The 19,145-nt window shown below is 45.5% G+C and overlaps 1 protein-coding gene across 1 annotated transcript; it reads right to left on the bottom strand.

The window, feature by feature from the left end:
* Positions 1–5,565: 5,565 nt before the first annotated feature.
* On the bottom strand, positions 5,566–15,956 carry LOC140532056 (galectin-1-like). The gene is made up of 5 exons (XM_072650603.1): positions 15,878–15,956; positions 8,617–8,726; positions 6,870–6,949; positions 6,284–6,455; positions 5,566–5,791 (listed from the first exon to the last, which is right to left on the bottom strand). Exons 1-5 carry the CDS (start codon positions 15,954–15,956, stop codon positions 5,645–5,647), a joined length of 588 nt encoding a protein of 195 aa, XP_072506704.1. The 3' UTR covers positions 5,566–5,644.
* Positions 15,957–19,145: the final 3,189 nt, after the last annotated feature.

Raw genomic sequence — 19,145 nt, 5'->3', positions numbered from 1 at the left:
AAAGCATTAACCCCACCCCAGCCCCACCCCTGGATCATTTCGCCAAGCAGGAGTACCAAAGGGGAGGGGCCGCATGTCAGGGGCGGGGCCGGCGGAATTCTTGAAGTCTTTCTGGGCAGACAGCCCATCAAGGTGGGGACACCCCTGTGGCCACACCCCCGCTTCATCAAGCTCCATTCTTCTCTCGACATTTCCCCAATCCAGTGCCCCCAAACTGTCCTCCAAGGGTTCAGGTCGGGGAGACCGCTAGAGAGATTGAGGCAGACGATGGAAAACCAGCCTTAGAATGAACATAAGAATCTGATGTTGGAGGAAAAAGGGTTGGGGGCCATACTCTGGAGGGAAGGCCATCCTTTGTCTAGGTGAGAGTCAGCCCCTTGTACAACAAGCAGTCCATCTGAAGGGGTTAATCCTGATTAGAGGAAGGCAAAACATAGAGAAACTTAGGAAAGCAACGGGTTTCTTAACAAGTGTGGAAACTGAGGCACTGAAAACTCTAGGGCCTGAGGAGCTGAGACAACACTCATCTCAAGACCAGAGGTTTTCCACTAGGTCCCAACACAGGGGCCCCAGAAATCCTGTGGCATACGCTCCCCTTGGACACCCACAGACCCCTTCCCTGATGCTGAGACCAATGAAACAAAGGTGCAGGGTCCTAGGGTACAGGCCCCCATGATTCCATTAAATTAAAGGGGGTATGGTTGATGGAGAGGGCAGGACGGGAATGAGCTCCTTGAAGGAAAAGAAAGGATCTGCTTTTGCCATCTTGTCTTCTCTTTCACCTCTGCCTCTTCTTTCTCTCAGAACCTTTAGCTGCAAGATATATACATTCTCTGATCCTTTGTTTCCACAATCCCCTTGGATTATAATAGAATTAAAAATAAGGTTTCCCAGTGAATAGAGATCCACTCCCTCAAAGTAATGAAGATCTGGGTTCAAATCCCACTTTCCAAGCCACCTAATTCTTCAGTGCTTGAGGTCACCCCCTAACACAGGGGTTCTTATTCTGGATTTCACAAATTTCACTGGGGTCCAAGGATAGAATACAAGGGATCTGTGAACTTGGAAAAGAAAAAGGAAATTGCATCTATTTTCTCTGAATTTTAAATGAAATGTAGTATTTCCTTTTACTATTAAAAAAAAAAACCAAACAAACTTTTTTTTTTTTTCAGGAGGGCGCAGGCTTCCTGGGGTTTAATAGCACAAACCAGTGAAAGGACCTCTGCCCTCTGATTCAAAGTTTCAGAGAAGGTGCCAACTTGTATTGGGGGGTGGGGAGTTATACTTTGGTCACCTAGGATTTCCAAATACATATAGTGTCATTAGAGATCAAGTTCCTGTCCCTCTCTCCTAACAGAATCATCAAATCTCCACTTGGGAGGGACTTCAGACACCTATTGAAATAAAATCTTCCTTAGAAACATTCTCCTAAAATGGTCACTAGATTCCTTTTGAAGATCTCCAGTAATGGGAAACTCACTCCCTATGGTATCAACTGGTTCCACTTCTGGACAGCTCCATGGTTGGATTGAATGGACAGGTGCCTCTGCCCCATTCCCCAAACCCTTCTGGTTCTGCCTCTGGGACTGAACAGGACCAGGCTCACTCCTCTCCTGTAGGACAGCCCCTCTCTATTTGTAGGTAAAGCTTAGGTACCCAAACCCAACACTTCTAACTATTCCTTCTTCCACCATCTATCTCAAGGGTAAAATAAGCACTCCATAAGCCTTGGAGAGGCTGGAAAACAAAAACCTTGAACCCTAGGCAGAGGAAGCTCCCAGCAGTGAGCAGGGAAGAGCAGATACAGCTCCCCTCTCCAACTTATAAGCCCCCCATCAACCCCAAGTGCCCCCCATCTTGAGCCTGATTCCAGCCCCTTCATCTCCCCCACAGTCCTGACATTACCTCAATACCCCACCTCCTGTGCTGCCAGCAATGTGACCCATGGACAAGTCATATCTCCACTCTGAATCTCAGTTTCCTCCTCTATAAAATGAAGATAACCATCCTTGAACCAACCCACTCCCTAATTGTTAGGGGTGAATGACTAAATGACTGAGAGGACAAAGACTCCATCTTCAAAGTTTATCTATGTATTAAGCAATACTGGGCAACTGCTCAGCCAACTAGGACCAGGCCCCTTCCTCACTTTAGGGCTACACTTCATATACAGGGAGAGACAGATTTTTATAAAAAGAAAATCATTTATCAAATGAGGCCAATTAATTAAAAGGAAGCAATACAATATAATCTATTCTGATTTCTAATTGGATGAAAGATTAGGAAAAAGAGTCAACATGAATTCAGAAAAAGAGGTATCCCAGGTTCTCCCAAGTGTCTTTGTACAACCAAAGGAATGTGGAAATACTAACTGGTTGATCAATTCAGGGCCACTCTTCATATAAAACATAAGTTGCCTAAGATGTGCAATTTTGGGAAAACTCCCTGCATCAGTCTTTCCATATAACCAGGTTTCCAGTCAGCATAACTTAGGTCCTTACTTTATGGTGTCTAAGTAGCAGGGAGAGGTGGTCCCCCTTCCCAGCTATGCGGGACTGTGCTCAAACAATGCAATAAGGTTTTCTCTCAATTTCTACAGCTGAAAAATATTTTCTCCTAAGGAAGAATTTTGACTGGACCTATAATTGAATAGAAATTGAACTGGGCTAGCTCCAGAATTGAATCCAACGAGGGAGTCAGTGTAGTTCACTCAGTTCCCAGAATTAGTGATTTGCTCTTCTACTCTCCTAAATCTCCTCATTTCTCTCTTTTGCTTGATGGTAGAGTGGGAAATTTATCTATAAATTAAATCCGTGAGACTTTTCATAAATTCATAAGCAGAATTACCTAAGTCAGACTAGGCAGCAAACTAGAGGCCCTACAATTGATTAATTTTGAGAAGACAGCTGTGCATATCAGCAAGGTAACCAAGCAAATTTCAGCATAAAGGCAAACTCCATGAAACAAAAAGCCAAAGGAAAACAATGCTCATCATCAGTATTCAGTAAGACCAAGTCTCCTTGTATCCTATGAACCCACTCCCAATGTCCATTTAATCAGCATATGTTGAGTGCCAGATGCCTCCTGTAGCCCTCTGGTGCCAACAAAGATCTCCTGGGCATGCTAGAAGATGTCTCATTCCCAGGGCAGCTCTGAAAGGGGGCTCTGTTTCTCTGGTTCCAAAACGCTTGTGGAAGGTTCCTAAATAATTCTGCTAAAATCTGCCAGTAACGAAACTCCACGCAGTTTAGTACAGCCTCTTAAATTTAGTTTTACAATTCTGAAACTTCAGAGAATTTCAGGTATTTTGTACAACTTACTGTTTCTTTCTTTACCTAAATCCTGTCCCTGATATTAGAATAACAAAAAAATTTGCAAGTTTCTGACTTGTAAAATGAATTCTTCTGTATCTCAAAATGATGCTTTAAAAATGGGAAAATAGAGTGTTTTTTTGTAGGGAAGTACTTTGCAAACCAACTCCCTCTAGAAACAAGGTTTGGCCATATAGACTGTTTGAGACTGATCTGTTGTAGAGAATTCCCAGGTTGTATTGGTTCAGCCATAGGTGGACACACTGGACTTTGTCCTCAACATTGTGATATCATTTTGGTCCTCTTCAAGAGAGAAGGATCACCACCAACCAGGGGAGGAGGTAGCTTTGGGTGTTCACAGCCTTGAAAGTAAAATTTTGTGATGTTATTAAGAGTTAAAGATCTTCCCTGCCCCTTAATAGGCCTTAGGTAGAGACCGTTAAGGTAAGCTTGATTAGGAGAGTCTTGTTTTGTAGAAAGGCCCACACTTTTTTGTCAGTTTCTAATGAGGCACTGGGTCTCGAGGGTCTTGACATTCTCTGACTCTGAAAAATGTATAAATACTGTGAGGTGAGGTTTTTCTTTCAGGCTTATTCTGTGAAAGAAAGTTTTGTGCCAGAAGAGACTCTGGGAAGCCACTAAGGAGACCCCAAGGCTTTGAAAACCCAGATGTGGGTGCTTCTCTCTCTGGTAACTATGTATATATGTAATGATCAAACAGTTGGATCTGGCTGTTGATCTATGATGTATGTGTTGCTTATGGTCAGACAGAAGCCTTGTTTGTTAATCTTTATTTCTTTGGTTGTGTTTCCTCTATTGGTGTATGTCATAAAGTAATAGTGTTCACCCCCTCAAAAGTTGCTTTCCTTTTAGAAAAGCAGATCAAAGAACCTATGCTAGAAGGCCATCTTGGATGAGTCAGGGTGCTACAGACTTCTGTCCCCTTTCCAGGGTCATATTCCCCACTTTGCAGAAAATGAAGCTGAGGTTCAGTGTGGACAGATGGCACCCCTTGGTCACACAGCTGAAGGGCAGAGACAGGATTCTAACTCAGGTCTCTACTACCTTCTCCTTCCTCACAGGGTGAGACAGGGCAGCCACAGGGGGTTAGGAAGGACACCCAAGCTCCACTGCTTGATGCCCCTCCCCACTCGGGGATCAATTACTGGTTATATTCACCCTTACCCTCCAACAAATGATCATATATTCTCTCTGAAGAAGGTATTCAGTGACCTATCCTGGGTCTTCCCAGCTTATATAGGGCTAGAGATCCTCTAAGGCCTATTCTCCTTCAGTTCTTTCATGTTTGAAATCTGGTGTCCCTACCCAAAGCCCTGCATTCTGAGGCCTGGGGATTGACTTGGGCATCTAGGAGCACAGGTGTAGAGAGCCAGACGGATGTTGGAGGCCAAGTTCTTTATTTTTGCCTGAGAAAAGTGAGGCCCAGGGACTCCTCCAAGGTTATCTAGGCAGTGAGGATCAGAGGTCAAGCTCAAACCCAATACCTCTGTCTCTTGTCTTTCCAGTGAATGTCTTTCCACTGTCCTCCCATCTGGCCTCCAGATGTCTGTGAGCTTCCTTAGGTTGGTTCACCAAGGGATACTGTACTTCCCTGATTTGTATTCAGCATCCTTTTAGCTGTCAAACTGGCCCACAGTGTGTGCTCTTGTTCCCTCCCTTCACTAATTTACAGGAGTTCTCCTGTACTTAACTACTCTGGGAAATCCCTTCAACATTGCTAAGCAGGGACGGGACATCTAATCTAATCAGGAATTCTAAATGCTGATAACATTTTTTGTGACACACTGAGCTCCAGACAAACAGGACGAGCTCAGAGATCTCTTCTCAGAATAATGTGGTCATGCTGATTGTGCTGTTTTTTTCATTATTGATTATTTTTTTAATTCAATTTTTACATTCTTTAAAAAAATTCTGCAATCCAAATTCTCTCTCTCCTTCTGATCCTTCCCCTTTCTAATTAACAAGCGAGTTATATAGTATCAAGAAGAATAAGGTTATAAACATAATAAAAATGCAGAGCAATAATAGGAAAATCAAGAATTAGTGACAATAAAGATGGTACTTTTTCCCGTTGGAAAATTACCCACAGACTCCATGTGGCGAACGCCTGTCCTAGAGAGTCACCAAAGGGCCATTGAGGTAAAGGGACTTGTCCAGGGTCACTCAGTCATCCTTTCCAACTCGAAACCCAGCCCTCTGTCTCCCAGACCAGAATAACAGACAAGGTCAGCTGTTATCATCATCAGCAATTTTATTAGTAAAACGAGACCCAAGAGTCAAAAATCATCTCAAGAGGATGTGATTGGAACACTCTAATCGAAGGCCAGGCTTGTGACATTGAAGTCCCCATTGACGGCCAACAAGTCTAGTTGTTTTAAGTCAAGGCAATTGGGGAAGCTGACCTCGTGGTCATCATTGATCCTCACTCTAAACTGCTCTCCTTCAAAGGTTATGGAAACCTGAATGGTGAGAGGACAGAAAGAACTGCACCCAGAACCTATTCTTGGAGAAGAAAACCTGGATCCAAACTCCACCTCAAGACACTTGGTACAAAACACTGTGTGACCTTGGGAAAGCATTTCTTCATTCTGACCCTGTTTCCCTCTCTCTAAAATGGGGCAGGGTCGGGGGCAGGGCCAGGGCAGGGGGAGAGAGGGTGAGACTAGCTGAGCCCTGAGATTCTCTCCAGCTCCAAAGAGTTTATCTGTATTTTATTGGGACCACAAACCTTCACAACAACCTTCATTCCCTACAACTCCACTAAACTGCAAAGCATGCTGGGCTTCTTGCCACTGATGTTTGGAGACCTGCTGACCCCTTTCCCTCTAATTTTCATCTTTTTCCCAATATAGTTTGCTTTCAGGGCTCTTCTCTCAAATGCAAAGGGTGGTGAGATCACCTCCTGGTCCTTCCCAGCTCTAATATTTGATGCACTTATTCTCTCCTCTTACCTCCGCAGTCATATTTTTCCTAAAGGGGAAGACGGTCTCCCTTTTTTCCATGTCCCAAACACCTTCCTTCTTAGAACTGAAGACGGTAATGCTTGGGCCATGAAGAAAGTTGAATCGAGGATTGAAGTGCAGGGCAATGTTTTCTTCATCCTTGCCCAGGTTAATTTTAAATCTGGGAATGGAGAGCACATCTCCATCATGGCCAAGGGTCCCAGGGACTTGGAAACCCTTACTCAGGAAGTGCCAGAGAGAAGACCACCAAAGGGACTTTCATCAAACCCTGCCCTGAAGCACCATGCCTTCCCTTCTGCAGTCCCCTCCTAACACCACCCTTTAAAACAAGTGACCAAGGTACATATTTTAATCCCTCCATATACAAGGAGCTCACAACTTATCACAAATTCCAGCTCCTGGGAAGGTCCTGCTAGGAAGTTTTGCCTGATGCTCAGTCCTGGCCCTGCCATCTGGGGCTGAGGCCAAAGCAGCTTGGTTCTTCTAATCAAGGGTCAAGTGCTAGCAGGTGTGTAAAGAATTCAGCTCCCACCCAGGGTTCAATTTTGTTTTATCCTTCCCATCTCTCGCTCACCCAGAGGCATTATGCAGTATGTTTCCTTTTATTTTCACACACATGCCAGGTTGGATGTTCAACTTGTCAAGAAGAAATTCCTGAAGACACCAAGTAGAATAAGATTAGGATAGCCTGGGAGCTCTCCAGGAAGGTTTTAGGAAAGCAGACTCTCCTCCAGGCTAGTTATTGCTGAAGAGCCACAAGTGCCCAAGTGAGCAACAGAATCAGATGTGGAATCGACATTTTTCTTGGGTCCCCATCCCATGTTCCCTCTGTCACATTGCCTACCACAGCACCATCTTTGGCTGGCATTATATGTATCCTGGTACTTGGACAATGATGAAGGGGGAAAGGAGGAACCTGATGCCACCCCAAGAGGAAGAGATAGACTATACTCAATGGGGAAACTTCCTGGTAGCTAGGTAAGCCTTACCTTGCCTTCCCCACACTTCCCAGACACTGTACTGCCCTCCTCTTCATTCTCTCCAAACTGCTCCCATCTCACTTAGCAGGGAAGGGATTCCTCCCCAGGAAAGTTTTCAGAGTGTTCCCCATTCCCCAGAGCCAAGTCTTGGTCCCATTCTAGGCTAGGAAGCTGCCATGCCCAGGAGAAGGGGAGTGGGTAAGTGAGGGGGAGGTTCACAAAGAATGGGGAATCAAGGGTGACCCTGGCAGAGACACTAAGATCAAGGAATTTAGCTTCTCCTGTCCCTCAGCCTTCCAAAAGAAGAGTGAGGGAAGCAGGAGGGTGCAGGTATAGGGTTCCTCATTGTTCCAAATCAAAGGAAAAGCAAGGGGGTGGTAGAAAGCAGAGGGTTATCTTGTGAATTGGTTTCCTAGAAAAGAAGCAAGATGTGCATTTGTGAGGCTAATCAGGTCTTGTTTTTAAAGGTGACAGGACTAGAATTTGGAAGGACCTGAGGACTCATGTGCCTCCTGCCCCACCTAGTTGGCCATCTACAGCCTCCTCCTTTTCCAGTGGAGCCTCCTCAGCCTGAACTCTTTTTGTGGAATCAGCCTGGCTTGGAGTTAACTCCACAAGATAGTCAGTGATTTCAGAAAGTCTGATACTCTGGCAGAAAATTCAGCTTCACACACCTCTTCCCTTTCCCTTCCATCTCAACTCAAGGAAGGGAATTCCCTATGTCTTACCCTCACCCCATGCAAAGGTAGCCCCTAAAGGCCAAGAGTCCCCTTCTCCAGGGTTGAAGAGCCTTCCTCCTAGAGGCACATTTGATCTTCTAGGTCCTTGGTTGCAACCAATCCTTTTATCAAGGGGATTTATTCTGTGAAGTTTGGATTCAGTCAAAGGGCCGCACTTGAAGACCTAGAGGGGCACACGAGACTTCAAGGAGAGACGTTCCCCATCCCTGCCCTACTCTAAACCATGCTAAGTTCCACTTTCCCTTGGTCACCTCTCCCCAGGATCTCTCTGAACTCAGAAGCTCCTCAAAGACCCTGGACCAGCAGCCAGGGATAGGGTCAGCTTCAAGATGCTGGGGGCAGAGGAAAAGGAGGGACAGTCCAAATAAGGGGTGGGAAGATGGGGGCGGAAATGGAGGAGAAGAAGAGAAAGGTATTGCAGCCCACACACAGAGGAAGGATAGAGCTTCCCCACCCTCTCGGGAACACAGCCTTCTCGAGTATCCGGGATCCTCTCCAAGCACCAACCCCAGAAAATCCCTCACTCTTGGACCCTCAGCCTATACCCTGCAGAAGGACACCCTTAGTATATACCCTGACCAAGGACACCCGCAGCCCATACCCCGGCACACTCATTTAGGGCATAACGGACAATGAGAAATTCTCCTTCTGTTCTCCTGGCTGCGCTCGGACCCCGAAGGATGACCTGCAACCGCAACGCAGAGATGGTAACTCAGGGACGCGGCAGACCCCTCAAACAGACAGTCAGGCTCCCGGCTTTCCTAAGTCCAGAGCAAAACCCCACCCCAGCCGCGCCCCTCGATCATTTCGCCAAGCAGGAGTACCAAAGGGGAGGGGCCGCATGTCAGGGGCGGGGCCGGCGGAATTCTTGAAATCTTTCTGGGCAGGTCAGCCAATCAAGGAGGGGCACCGCTGTGGCCATAGCCCCTCCTCCTCAAGCTCCATTCTTTTCTATCCTTTTCCCGATATCAAACCCTCCAAACTGTCCTTTAGGAGATGAGTTTGGGACAAGTGGTAGAGAGATTGGGGGAGCCAGTGGAAAACTAGTTTTAGAACGACCAAGAATCTGATAGTGGCAGAAAGGGGCTGGGGGCCGTAGTCTGAAGGGAAGGTCATCATTTTTCTGGGTGAGAGTCAGCTCCTTGGCCTACAAACAATCCATGTGAAGGGGGAAATCCCAACTGGAGAAACTTCAGAAAGCGACTTGTTTCTTAACAAATTTGCAAAATGAGGCTCTGGGGTCACTTGGGCCTGAGGAGCTGAGCCAGGACTTCTACCCAGGCCCTCTGACCCCAAGTATGGTGCTTTGCCCACTAGGTCCCAGGATAGGGGCTGCAGAAAGCCTATGACACACCTCTCTCCTTGGACACCCACACCCTCCCCTGACGATGAGACCAATGAAACAATGGTGCAAGGTGTAAGGGTACAGGCCCCTGTGATTCCATTACATTAAAGAGTCATAGTTAATGGAGTGGGGAGAGGGGATATGAGCTCCCTGAGTGAAAAGAAGGGATCTTCTATTACCATCTTTCCTCTTTCACTCTTGCTCCTTGTTCCTCTACTTAGGGTGACCTGCAGCTACAAGATATATAAATTGTCTGATTCTCAGGTTGCTCATTGGTAAATCGGGATCCTAATAGAACTAAAAGTAGGGCATCATGGTGGATAGAGATCCACTCCCTCAAGGTAATGAAGACCTGGGTTTAAATCCCACCTCCCAATTCACTTAACTTCTCAGGGCTTGAGGTCATCCTCTATGATAGGGGCTGTTAGCCCGGGTTCATAGATCTTCTCAGGATCCATGCATAGATTACATTACAAGGGATTTGTGAACTTGGAGAAGAAAAAAGAAATTCTATCTTTATATTCACAAAGTCTAACTAAAATGTACATATCCTTTTACATTAAAAAACCCACATTTTTGTCAGAAGAGCTTCACCAGACTTCCCAGGGTGGGTCAATGACACAAACTAATCAAAGGACATAGGCTCTAAAACTAATTTTCAGAGAAGGTACTGACTTGTTTTTGGAGGGAAGTTTACTCTCCTGGGAGTTCCTTATAGATACAATGTCATAACAGATTGATTCCCTGTTGTCATTGCCTTACAGAATCATCAGATCTTCACTTGGAAGGGCCCTCAGTCATCTGTAGAAATATAATGTTCCTCCAAAACACTCCCTCATGGAGTCATCTACGTTCCCTTTGCAGACTTCCAAGAACGGGAAACTCACTCCCAATAATGGGAACTTACTCCCATTGGCATCAACTGGTTCCACGTTTGGACAGCTCCCCTGTTTGGCTTGAATGGACAAGTCCCTCTGCAATTTTCCCCAGTCCCTCCTGGTTCTACCTCTGGGGCTAGGCAGAAGCAAGAAGGCAAAACTTAGGTACACACACCCAACACCACTAACTCTTCCTTCTCCCACCAACTTTCTGTAGGGAAAGAAAAGCACTCCATAAGTCTTGGAGAGGTTGGAGAAACAAAATCCTTGATCCTCAGGCAGAGGTAGCTCCCAACAGTGAGCAGGGCAGAAGAGACACAGTTCCTCTCCTCCTAAACCCCTCACCAACCCCAGGGGCCTCCCATCCTGAATCTGATCACAACCCTTTGCTCTCCCCCACAGTCCTGGCACCACGCCACTCCCCCAACCCCCTGCACTTCCAACTGTGAGAAATCTCCACTCTGAATCTCAGTTCCCTCCTTTGGTGCATCCTTGCACCAAATCCCTTCCTGGTGATCATTGGCAAAAGATTAAAAACGACCCAGGAGACAAAAGCTCCATCTTCTAAGCTTATTGATGCCTTAAGCAATGCCTGGCAACTGTCCAACAAGCCAGGACACATGTCCTGGAACACCCCAGACTCTTCTCTTATCCTATTGGGATCTTAGCCCTTAACCATCCCATCTTTTGTCTCCATGCTCTCCCCAGCTCAAGGGATACTGTGGCACCTCTTGCCCTTACCATCCAGCTTTTCAGCTTTTCCCCATCAGAGTTGGGATCTAGGACTTTACTGTGAAATGCAAGGGTCAGATGAGATCACAGCTTGGGTCCTACCCTGGTAGAACATTCCAAGCTCTGACTCTGGAGTCTTAGCTCCACCCAGCTCTCTGGCCTAAAGGGGAAGTGGGTCTCTGCTCTTTGCCACATGAGCCTTCCTGACTTCAGTGGAAGATTATGATTTTTGGTATCCTTAAGATGGTGGAAATGCAGGACAATGTTAAGTAGTCCAGCACCTCCAACATACCCTGGAAATATAGAATACAATTCCATTGTTAGCATCAGTCCCAGGGCCTCCTAAACCCACCACTCCAAGAACGCCTGAGCTAGAAGAACCCCAAAGGGTCTCTCACCCAGTCCTGACCTGAGGCACCTCTCTTCTGCAGTCCCCTCTTGCCCAGTCCCTGCCTAATAAGTTACCATGATACATATTTTATTTCCTCCCCTTTTGTGCTGGAACAAATTCCAAGTCAAGTGCTCTTTCCACCATATCACATGGTTAAATATCCATTTAAAACTCTTTTAAATTAGGAAACTGAGATGCAGGGAGGATAGGAACTTACCTTAGATCAGATTTACTGAATTAAAGTGGTTCCTTAAAGAATGAGGTGGCAGGGAAGAGGGCATGGTATCAGCTTGGTTTCCATTTGGGATGGGGAAGCAATGAGTCTATGCAGTCTTTGGACCTCTCCCCTTGAGTCAATGGATGTCTCCAGTCTAAGTGAACCCCGTGGAGGTCTGCTATGACTTTACTTTTAAGGAAAGACTGGACAGGTCTGTGGGGCTGACCTTTGGTTTTCTGACCTGCTGTCAGAAATCATTCTCTGCCCTGTCTGTATCAGGAGACTGAAGGGAAACAGACTGAAGTGCCTCAGAAAGCCCTGCCATGACAAGTGAAGGAAGAGAGTGGCAGGAACCCCAATGGGGCCATTGGATGCTGCCAGAGAATGGGACTCAGGCTAGGGGCCCCAGAGAAGTCTGTGTCACAGCCTCCTTTAGACACCTACAATGAGACCTTCTGATAATGAGACTAATGGCACAGAGGTGGAAAATCAGCTTTGTGACTGCATTGAGCCAAAGTGATTTGGTTGAGGGAGGGAATGAGGGGGCATGAGCTCCCTAAGAGAAAAAGAAGGGATCTTATTTTCCCCATCTTCCCTCCTCTTTCAGCGTTGTCTCATGTTTTCCACATGCAGCAAACCTGAAGCCTTAACCCACAGCTGCAAGTCACTTCAATTCTCTGATCTTTAGTTTCCTCATATGAAAATTGGGATCATAATAGAATTAAAAGTAGGTCACCAGAATTGATAGAGATCCACTCCTTCAACATGAAGAAGACCTGGGGTTCAAATCATACCTGCCAAGTCACCTAACTTCTCAGAGCTTGAGGTAACTCTCCAAGTTCTTAATCTGGGTTCACAGACCTGCTCATGGGGTCCATAGTTAGATTACAAGGGATTTCAAAGTTGGAGAGGAAAAAACAAATTAGATCTTTATTTTCAAAGAACTGCAACTGAAATGTATGATTTCCTGCTATTTTTAAAAAAAACATTTTTTTTTCCTCAGAAGTGCTTCTCCAAACTGCACAGGAAGTCACTGACACAAAGCAGTCAATAGACCTCCACTGTCAGATTCTATGTTTTAGAGAAGGTGCTGATTTGTATATGAAGGGTGGGGTGTTTAGAGTTCCCTATACATACAGTGTCATCATAGATTGCGTCCCTATCTCAGTCCCCAAACAGAATCATCAGATCTGATGGAAGGCCCATCAGACATCTATTGAAGTAAAATCTTCCCCAGAGTCATTCCCCTCAGAGGGCATCTGGGCTTCCTTTAAAGATCTACAACAACAGGAAAGTCAGTCTCTCTAGCATCAACTGGTTCCACTTCTGGACAGCTCCATGGTTGGATTGAATGGACAGTTCCTCTGCACCATTTACCTATTCCTCCATATTGTGCCTCTTGGACTGAACAGGACCAGGCTCAATGTTCTCCTGTAGAACAGCCCCTCTGAATTTGCAGGCAAGGCTCAAGTACTCAAGCACAACACCCTTAACTATTCCTTCTCCCACCCCTTTTCTCAAGGGTAACAGAAACACTCCATAAGGCCTGGAGAGGTTGGAGAAATAACCAGAGACAGGGAGCTCCCAGCAGTGAGTGGGGCAGAACAGACACAGTTCCCCTACTCCCTACCCCGCCTCCCCCCTCACCAAACCCAAGTGCATTCCATCCTGAGCCTAATTTCAGCCCTTTCCTCTCCCCCACAGTCCTGGCACTTCCCCAATCCCCCACACCCTACAATGCCAGCAGTGTGACCCATGGGCAAGTCATATCTCCATGCTGAATCTCAATTTCCTCCTCCATTAAAAGGAGATAACAATCTTTGCACTAAATCTCTCCCTAGATGTTATGGGTGAAAGATTCAATAATTGAGGAGACAAAGGCTGGATCTTCCCAGCTTATTGATGTCTTAAGCAATGCTGGCCAACTGCCCAGCAAACTAGGACCTGGTCCCTTCCTCACTTTAGGGCTGCACCCCAAATACAAGGAGAGAGAAATTTTCATAAATGAAGAAATTCATCAAATGAGGCCATTTGATTAAAAGGAGGTACTACAATATTAGATAATCTTATTTATAATTGGAGGAAAGACTGGGAACTTATTCAGTTGAAAGACAGATTCAACAGGTGTATTTTCCTGAATTCAGAAACAGCAGTTTCCCACTTGCCCCTCCCCCTCCTGCAAGTGTCTTTATATGACCAAGGAATGTGGAAGTACTGATTGATCAGTACAGGGCCACTTTTCAAATAAGACATCTAGGGTGCTTGAGAGATGGAATTGTGAGAAACCTCCTTACATCACTTTTGGACCTGGCCAGGTTTCTGGTCCCCAATACTTAGGTTCCTAGTTAAGGGTCTCCAAACAGTAGAGAGAGGTGGTCCCCATTCCCGGTCATGGAAAGCTAGGTTCAAATAGTACAACAAAACTTTCTCCCAATTCCCACTATTGAAAAATGTTTCCTCTCAAGAAGAAATTTGGGCTAGACCTAGGGTCAAATTGAAAGAGAACTGCACTATCTCCAATACTGAATTCCAGGATGCAGTGAGTATAGATCACTCAATTCCCAAAATTAATCATGTGCTTTTCTGCTCCCTTCAGTCCCCTCAATTCTCCTTTTTCATTCATTGTGGAGCTGAAAACCCACTCCTCTACTGAATCACTTATCACTTACCTACGAGTTAAATCCACCAGGGTTTTCATTAAGTAGTTGCCACAGTTAGCTAAGTCATGTTCCAGAATGAACTACTCAGAGGCCATTCAATGGAGTAATTTTGACAAGAGACAGATCAACAAGGTAACCAAACAAAGTTCAACATACAGACAAATTCCATGAAGCAGAAGGCCAAAGCAAAACAAACATGATGACCAGTATTACCTAAGATAAAATCTCCTTGTACCCTAGTAACCCACTGCCATAGTACATTTCATCAACATATTTTGACTCCCAGAAGCCTCCTGTAGCCCTCAGGTACCAGCAAAGATCTTCTCTTAGACATTTTGGATGAGGTTTAATTCTCAAGGCAGCTCTGAAGGGTTCTCTATTTCTCAGTTTCTGTGTCTTTGTTTCTTCCCAATCATGTTCCCCATGAAAAGGAAGCTGAAATGCAACCAAGATTTGTAGGGATGCAGAAAACTGGGAAAGAATTTTTGCAGCTAGTGTCTGTGATAAAGGTCTCATTGCCAGAATATATAAGGAACTGAGTCAAATGTACAAAAATACAAGTCATTCCCCAATTGATAAACTGTCAAAGGATATGAAGAGGCATTTTTCTGAGGAAAAAATACAAGATATCTATAGTCATATGAAAAAATGCTCTAAATCACTATTGATTAGAGAGATGCAAATCAAAACAACTCTGAGGTACCACATCACATCTATGAGATTGGCAAACATGACAGAATAAGAAGATGATAAATGTTGGAGAAGGCGTGGGAGAGTTGGAAGGCTAATTCATTGTTGGTGGAGCTGTGAGCTGATCCAACCATTCTGGAGAGCAATTTGGAACTATGCCCAAAGGGCTCCAAAAATATGCATACCCTTTGACCCAGCAATATAACTTCTAGGACTGTATCCCCAAGAGATCATAAAAATGGGAAAGGTTCCCACTTGTACAGAAATATTTATAGCAGCACTCTTTGTGGTGGCCAGAACCTGGAAATCAAGGGGATGCCCATCAATTGGGGAATGGCTGAATAAATTATGGTATATTGTGCTATAAGAAATGATGAACAGGAAGACTTCAGAGGGGCCTGGAAAGACTTACATGATCTGATGCTGAGCGAAAGGAGCAGAACCAGGAGAACTTTGTGCACAGCAACGACCACAGTGTGCAAGAGTTTTTTCTGGTAGACTTGGAACTTCATTGCAATGCAAGTACTTAAAAAAAATTCCCAATGGTCTTTTAAGGCAAAATGCCTTCCACATCTGGAGAAAGAACTATGGAATTCAATAGCAGAATATAGCAGATCATTTTTTGGTGTGTATTACGTTTTGTTTTGTTATATCATTTCTCCCATTCATTATAATTCTTCTACACAGCATGATTACAGTGAAAATTTATTTAATGGGAATGTATGTGTAGAACTGATATAAAATTGTATGCCATCTCGGGGAGGGAGGGCAGATGGAGGGGAGAGGGAGGGGAAAAAATATAAGTTATATGGTAGTGATTGTAGAATACTGATAATAAATAAAACTAATTTTTTAAAAAAGGAAGCTGAGGTTCAGTGTGGGCAGGTGACCCCACTTGGTCACACATCTGTCGGGGCAGTGCCAGAATTTTAACCCAGGTCTCTCCTACCTTCTCCTTGCTCACAGGTGATACAGGGAAGCCACAGGAGGTCTGGGAGTTCACTCACCCTTCTCTGCTTGGTGCCCATCCCCAATCAGGGCTCTCTGACTGGTCCTAGTCATTCTTTCTCTCCAAGAGATGACCATATGCTCTCAATAGAGTCAGCATTGAGTGAAGTGTCCTGGGTCTGCCCAGCCTACCTGGGAAGGCCATTGGAGGGCCTCTAAGGCTTAATCTACCTTCAGGATTCAGTTTATTCTGACCAGAGATATGGTGTCCTGCTCATACCCACCTTGACTTAGGGTTCTAGGTAGCTCCCTCTGCCTCTCACAAATCTCTCCCTCTCCAGTTTTCTGCATTTGGGGCCAATGGGGTGACTACTGTGGGCCAGACACAGGTCAGCTGAGTGTGGGCAGGAGAGCTTTGAGGAAAGACTCTATACTTCACCCCATGGAAAGATACACAAGAATTAAAATTGATTCAGTTCCAAATTTCTGGAATGAGGGAAGAGGAGAGTTGTATAGATTTAAAGGGGTCATGGTGACCCCTCTTGCAATATCCTAATACTTTAATAAATAAACTAGTAAACAAAAAGACCTGGACCAGTGGGACAAGCACATCTACAGTCCCAGGTAAAGGGATCGAGGGTTCCACCATGTCCATCACAGCTCTTGGGGCTCAGGGTCCTCTTTCCACTAAAAATCTGGGCAGGAGCCACATAGCCCCTCCAACTGGTGTTCAGAGACCCCCTCCCCTTGCCCCACTAGAAACTAGCACTTCAATGGATTCTAGCCTTGTGATTGGTCCTTTAAGAGACCCATGCTGATTAATGTTTCAGAACTTTGAACTAGTTTGATTGGCTCAGCTGGATCCAAGACCCCAAAATCAACACACTGGCAGGTATGTCTGTGTATGGGAGAGGGGAAGCCCCTGAACCAGATGAAAAACTGGAGTTGTGAAATTAATAGTACTTGGTGTTCCAAGAGAGAGTACCTTGGGATCATAGATTCAGAGTTGGTCATTTTGTGAAACATCCTAATTTTTACAGAGAAGGAAAATAAGGGATCCTATGCTCCCAGAGTCATAGGTCCCTGGTCTGGAAGAGAGAGAGTGGGGTTAGAAGAGAAGTTAAGGCAGCATTGACAGAGTAAGAGCTACGAGAAGGGGGGAGGTGGGATCAGAAGGCTGAAGGGTGAGGTGGAGGGGATGGTGCCATTAGGGGAATGGCACCAGTAGAGGGAAGCAGGAGGTAATGGTGGGAGAGGACCCCTAACCCAAGCTAAAGGGAGAAGGGATAACTAGGTCCTCTGTGAGTTCAAAGGAGGTCCTGACCTACTAATCCCAGAAGATGGAGAATCTTTCCCTATGTTTCTCTCTCTCTTTCTCTCTCTCTCTCTCTCTCTCTCTCTCTCTCTCTCTCTCTCTCTTTCTCTCTGTCTGTCATTCTTTCAGTTTCTCTCTGTTTCTTATCCTTCTGTTTCTCTGTCTCTGTCTCTCTGTTTCTGTCTGTCTGTCTGTCTGTCTGTCTCTCTCTCTCTTTCTGTCTCTGTCTCTCTGTCTCTGGGTCTAGAAACTGGGGAAAGGGTCATCTCCTGAGAACAGTCTAAAGGAGAACAGGGGAGAAGAAATAGGAATCAGATGGCAGTCCATCCTCTTGGCTGCCCTGCAGCCTGTCACATGGCCTCTGTCTCCAGCCCTGCTATCAAGTCTGCCATACTGTTCACTCAGTGGGGCTGGGTTCTGCGCAGAGAGGGTGAGTCAATGTGCACTGAATGAATTTCATGACCTAAGGCCATTATCCGCCCCAACAAACCAGGCGCAGAGAAGGATTAAAGCCTGCCCTGAGCCACACAGCCAATTCCCAGCACAGGGTGCCCTGGAACCTGGCTTTCACCTTTGGACCACCAGGCACCTGGAAGTTCTTTTCACTCAGGCCTGGGTGCTCCCTCTCATTCCTCTCTCTGACACTGGGACTGGCCTAGAGTGAAAGGTCACCTGTCTTGTCCTGTGGGGAGAGTGAATGTGGTGAGTGGACCTCTTCAAATCAGCCCTAGCGCCAAGACCAGACCCAGGAGTTGTAAGCCCATGTCTGAGCATGCACTGTGGAGGCCCTGGTCTCTGTTTCAGAGGTCATCCAGTATGCTTTGTCCACTGAGTCATTCTGTGGTGATACAAAGCCTTTAAATTGGGGGCTGAGCCAGAAAGAGTTATGCTTACAAGTGTTTGAGACCTTATTTCTTTCTTTCCTGACTGATAGGAAGAAATATTGGGTTTATTCTACTTCAGAGGAGGAGAGAACAAGGGCTCATGGAAGGGTCCTCAGACAGCATCTAAACCAACTGCCTCATATTACAGAGGAGGAAACTGAGGCCTGGGAATTGACTCAGACCTCTAGGAGCACAGGTGTAAAGAGCTGGAAGGATGTTGGAGACCAAGCTCTTCATTTTACCCCTGAGGAAACTGAGGTCCAGAGGCTTCTGCAAGGTCATCTAGGCAGTGAGGATCAGAGGTCAAGCTCAAATCCAATACCTCTGACTCCAGAGCCAGTGAATGTCCTTCCATTCTCCTCCCATCTGGCCTCCAGATGGCTCTGAGCTTCCTTAGGCTGATCCTCAAAGGAACCACTGCTTCCCTGGGTTGTATTCAGCCTCTTTCCAGCAGGTGGGCTTGCCCACGGTCTGTGCTCTGGTCCCCTCCCTTCACTAATATACAGAGATTCGCCTGAACTTTCTCCTGTGGGAAATCCCTTCAACATTGCTAATCAGGGATATATCAGGACTTTTAAAGGCTCATACCTTTTTTTGTGGAATGGTCTGGACTATTGACAAACTGGCCAAGACAAAGGATCCCTTCTCAGAATAATGTGGCAGTAGTTGTTGGGCTGCTTTTTCGTTTCTAAATGTTTTATTTTTTTAATTAAATTTTTACATTCCTTTAAAAAAAATTCTTGGTTCCAAATTCTCTCCATCTCTCTCATCCTTCCCTTATATAATTAACAAGCAAATAATGTGGTATCAAGCAGAATAATGTTATAAATATAATAAAAGAGTAATAGTGTAATAGAGTAATAGTGGAAAACCAGGTATTACTGACAATAAAGATGGTATTTTTTTCCCATTGGAAAATTACCCACAGACCCCAGATGGAGAACGTCTGTCCTAGAGAGTCACCAAAGGGCCACTGAGGTAAAGGAACTTGTTCAGGGTCACTCAGTCATCCTTCCCAACTTGAAACCCAGCCCTCTGTCTCCCAGACCAGAATAACAGACAAGGTCAGC

The sequence above is a fragment of the Notamacropus eugenii genome, chromosome 3, assembly GCF_028372415.1.
Source record: "Notamacropus eugenii isolate mMacEug1 chromosome 3, mMacEug1.pri_v2, whole genome shotgun sequence".
NCBI lineage: Eukaryota > Metazoa > Chordata > Mammalia > Diprotodontia > Macropodidae > Notamacropus > Notamacropus eugenii.
Note: the sequence above shows the minus strand (reverse complement) of the source record. Positions and strands in the feature narration are given on the sequence as shown.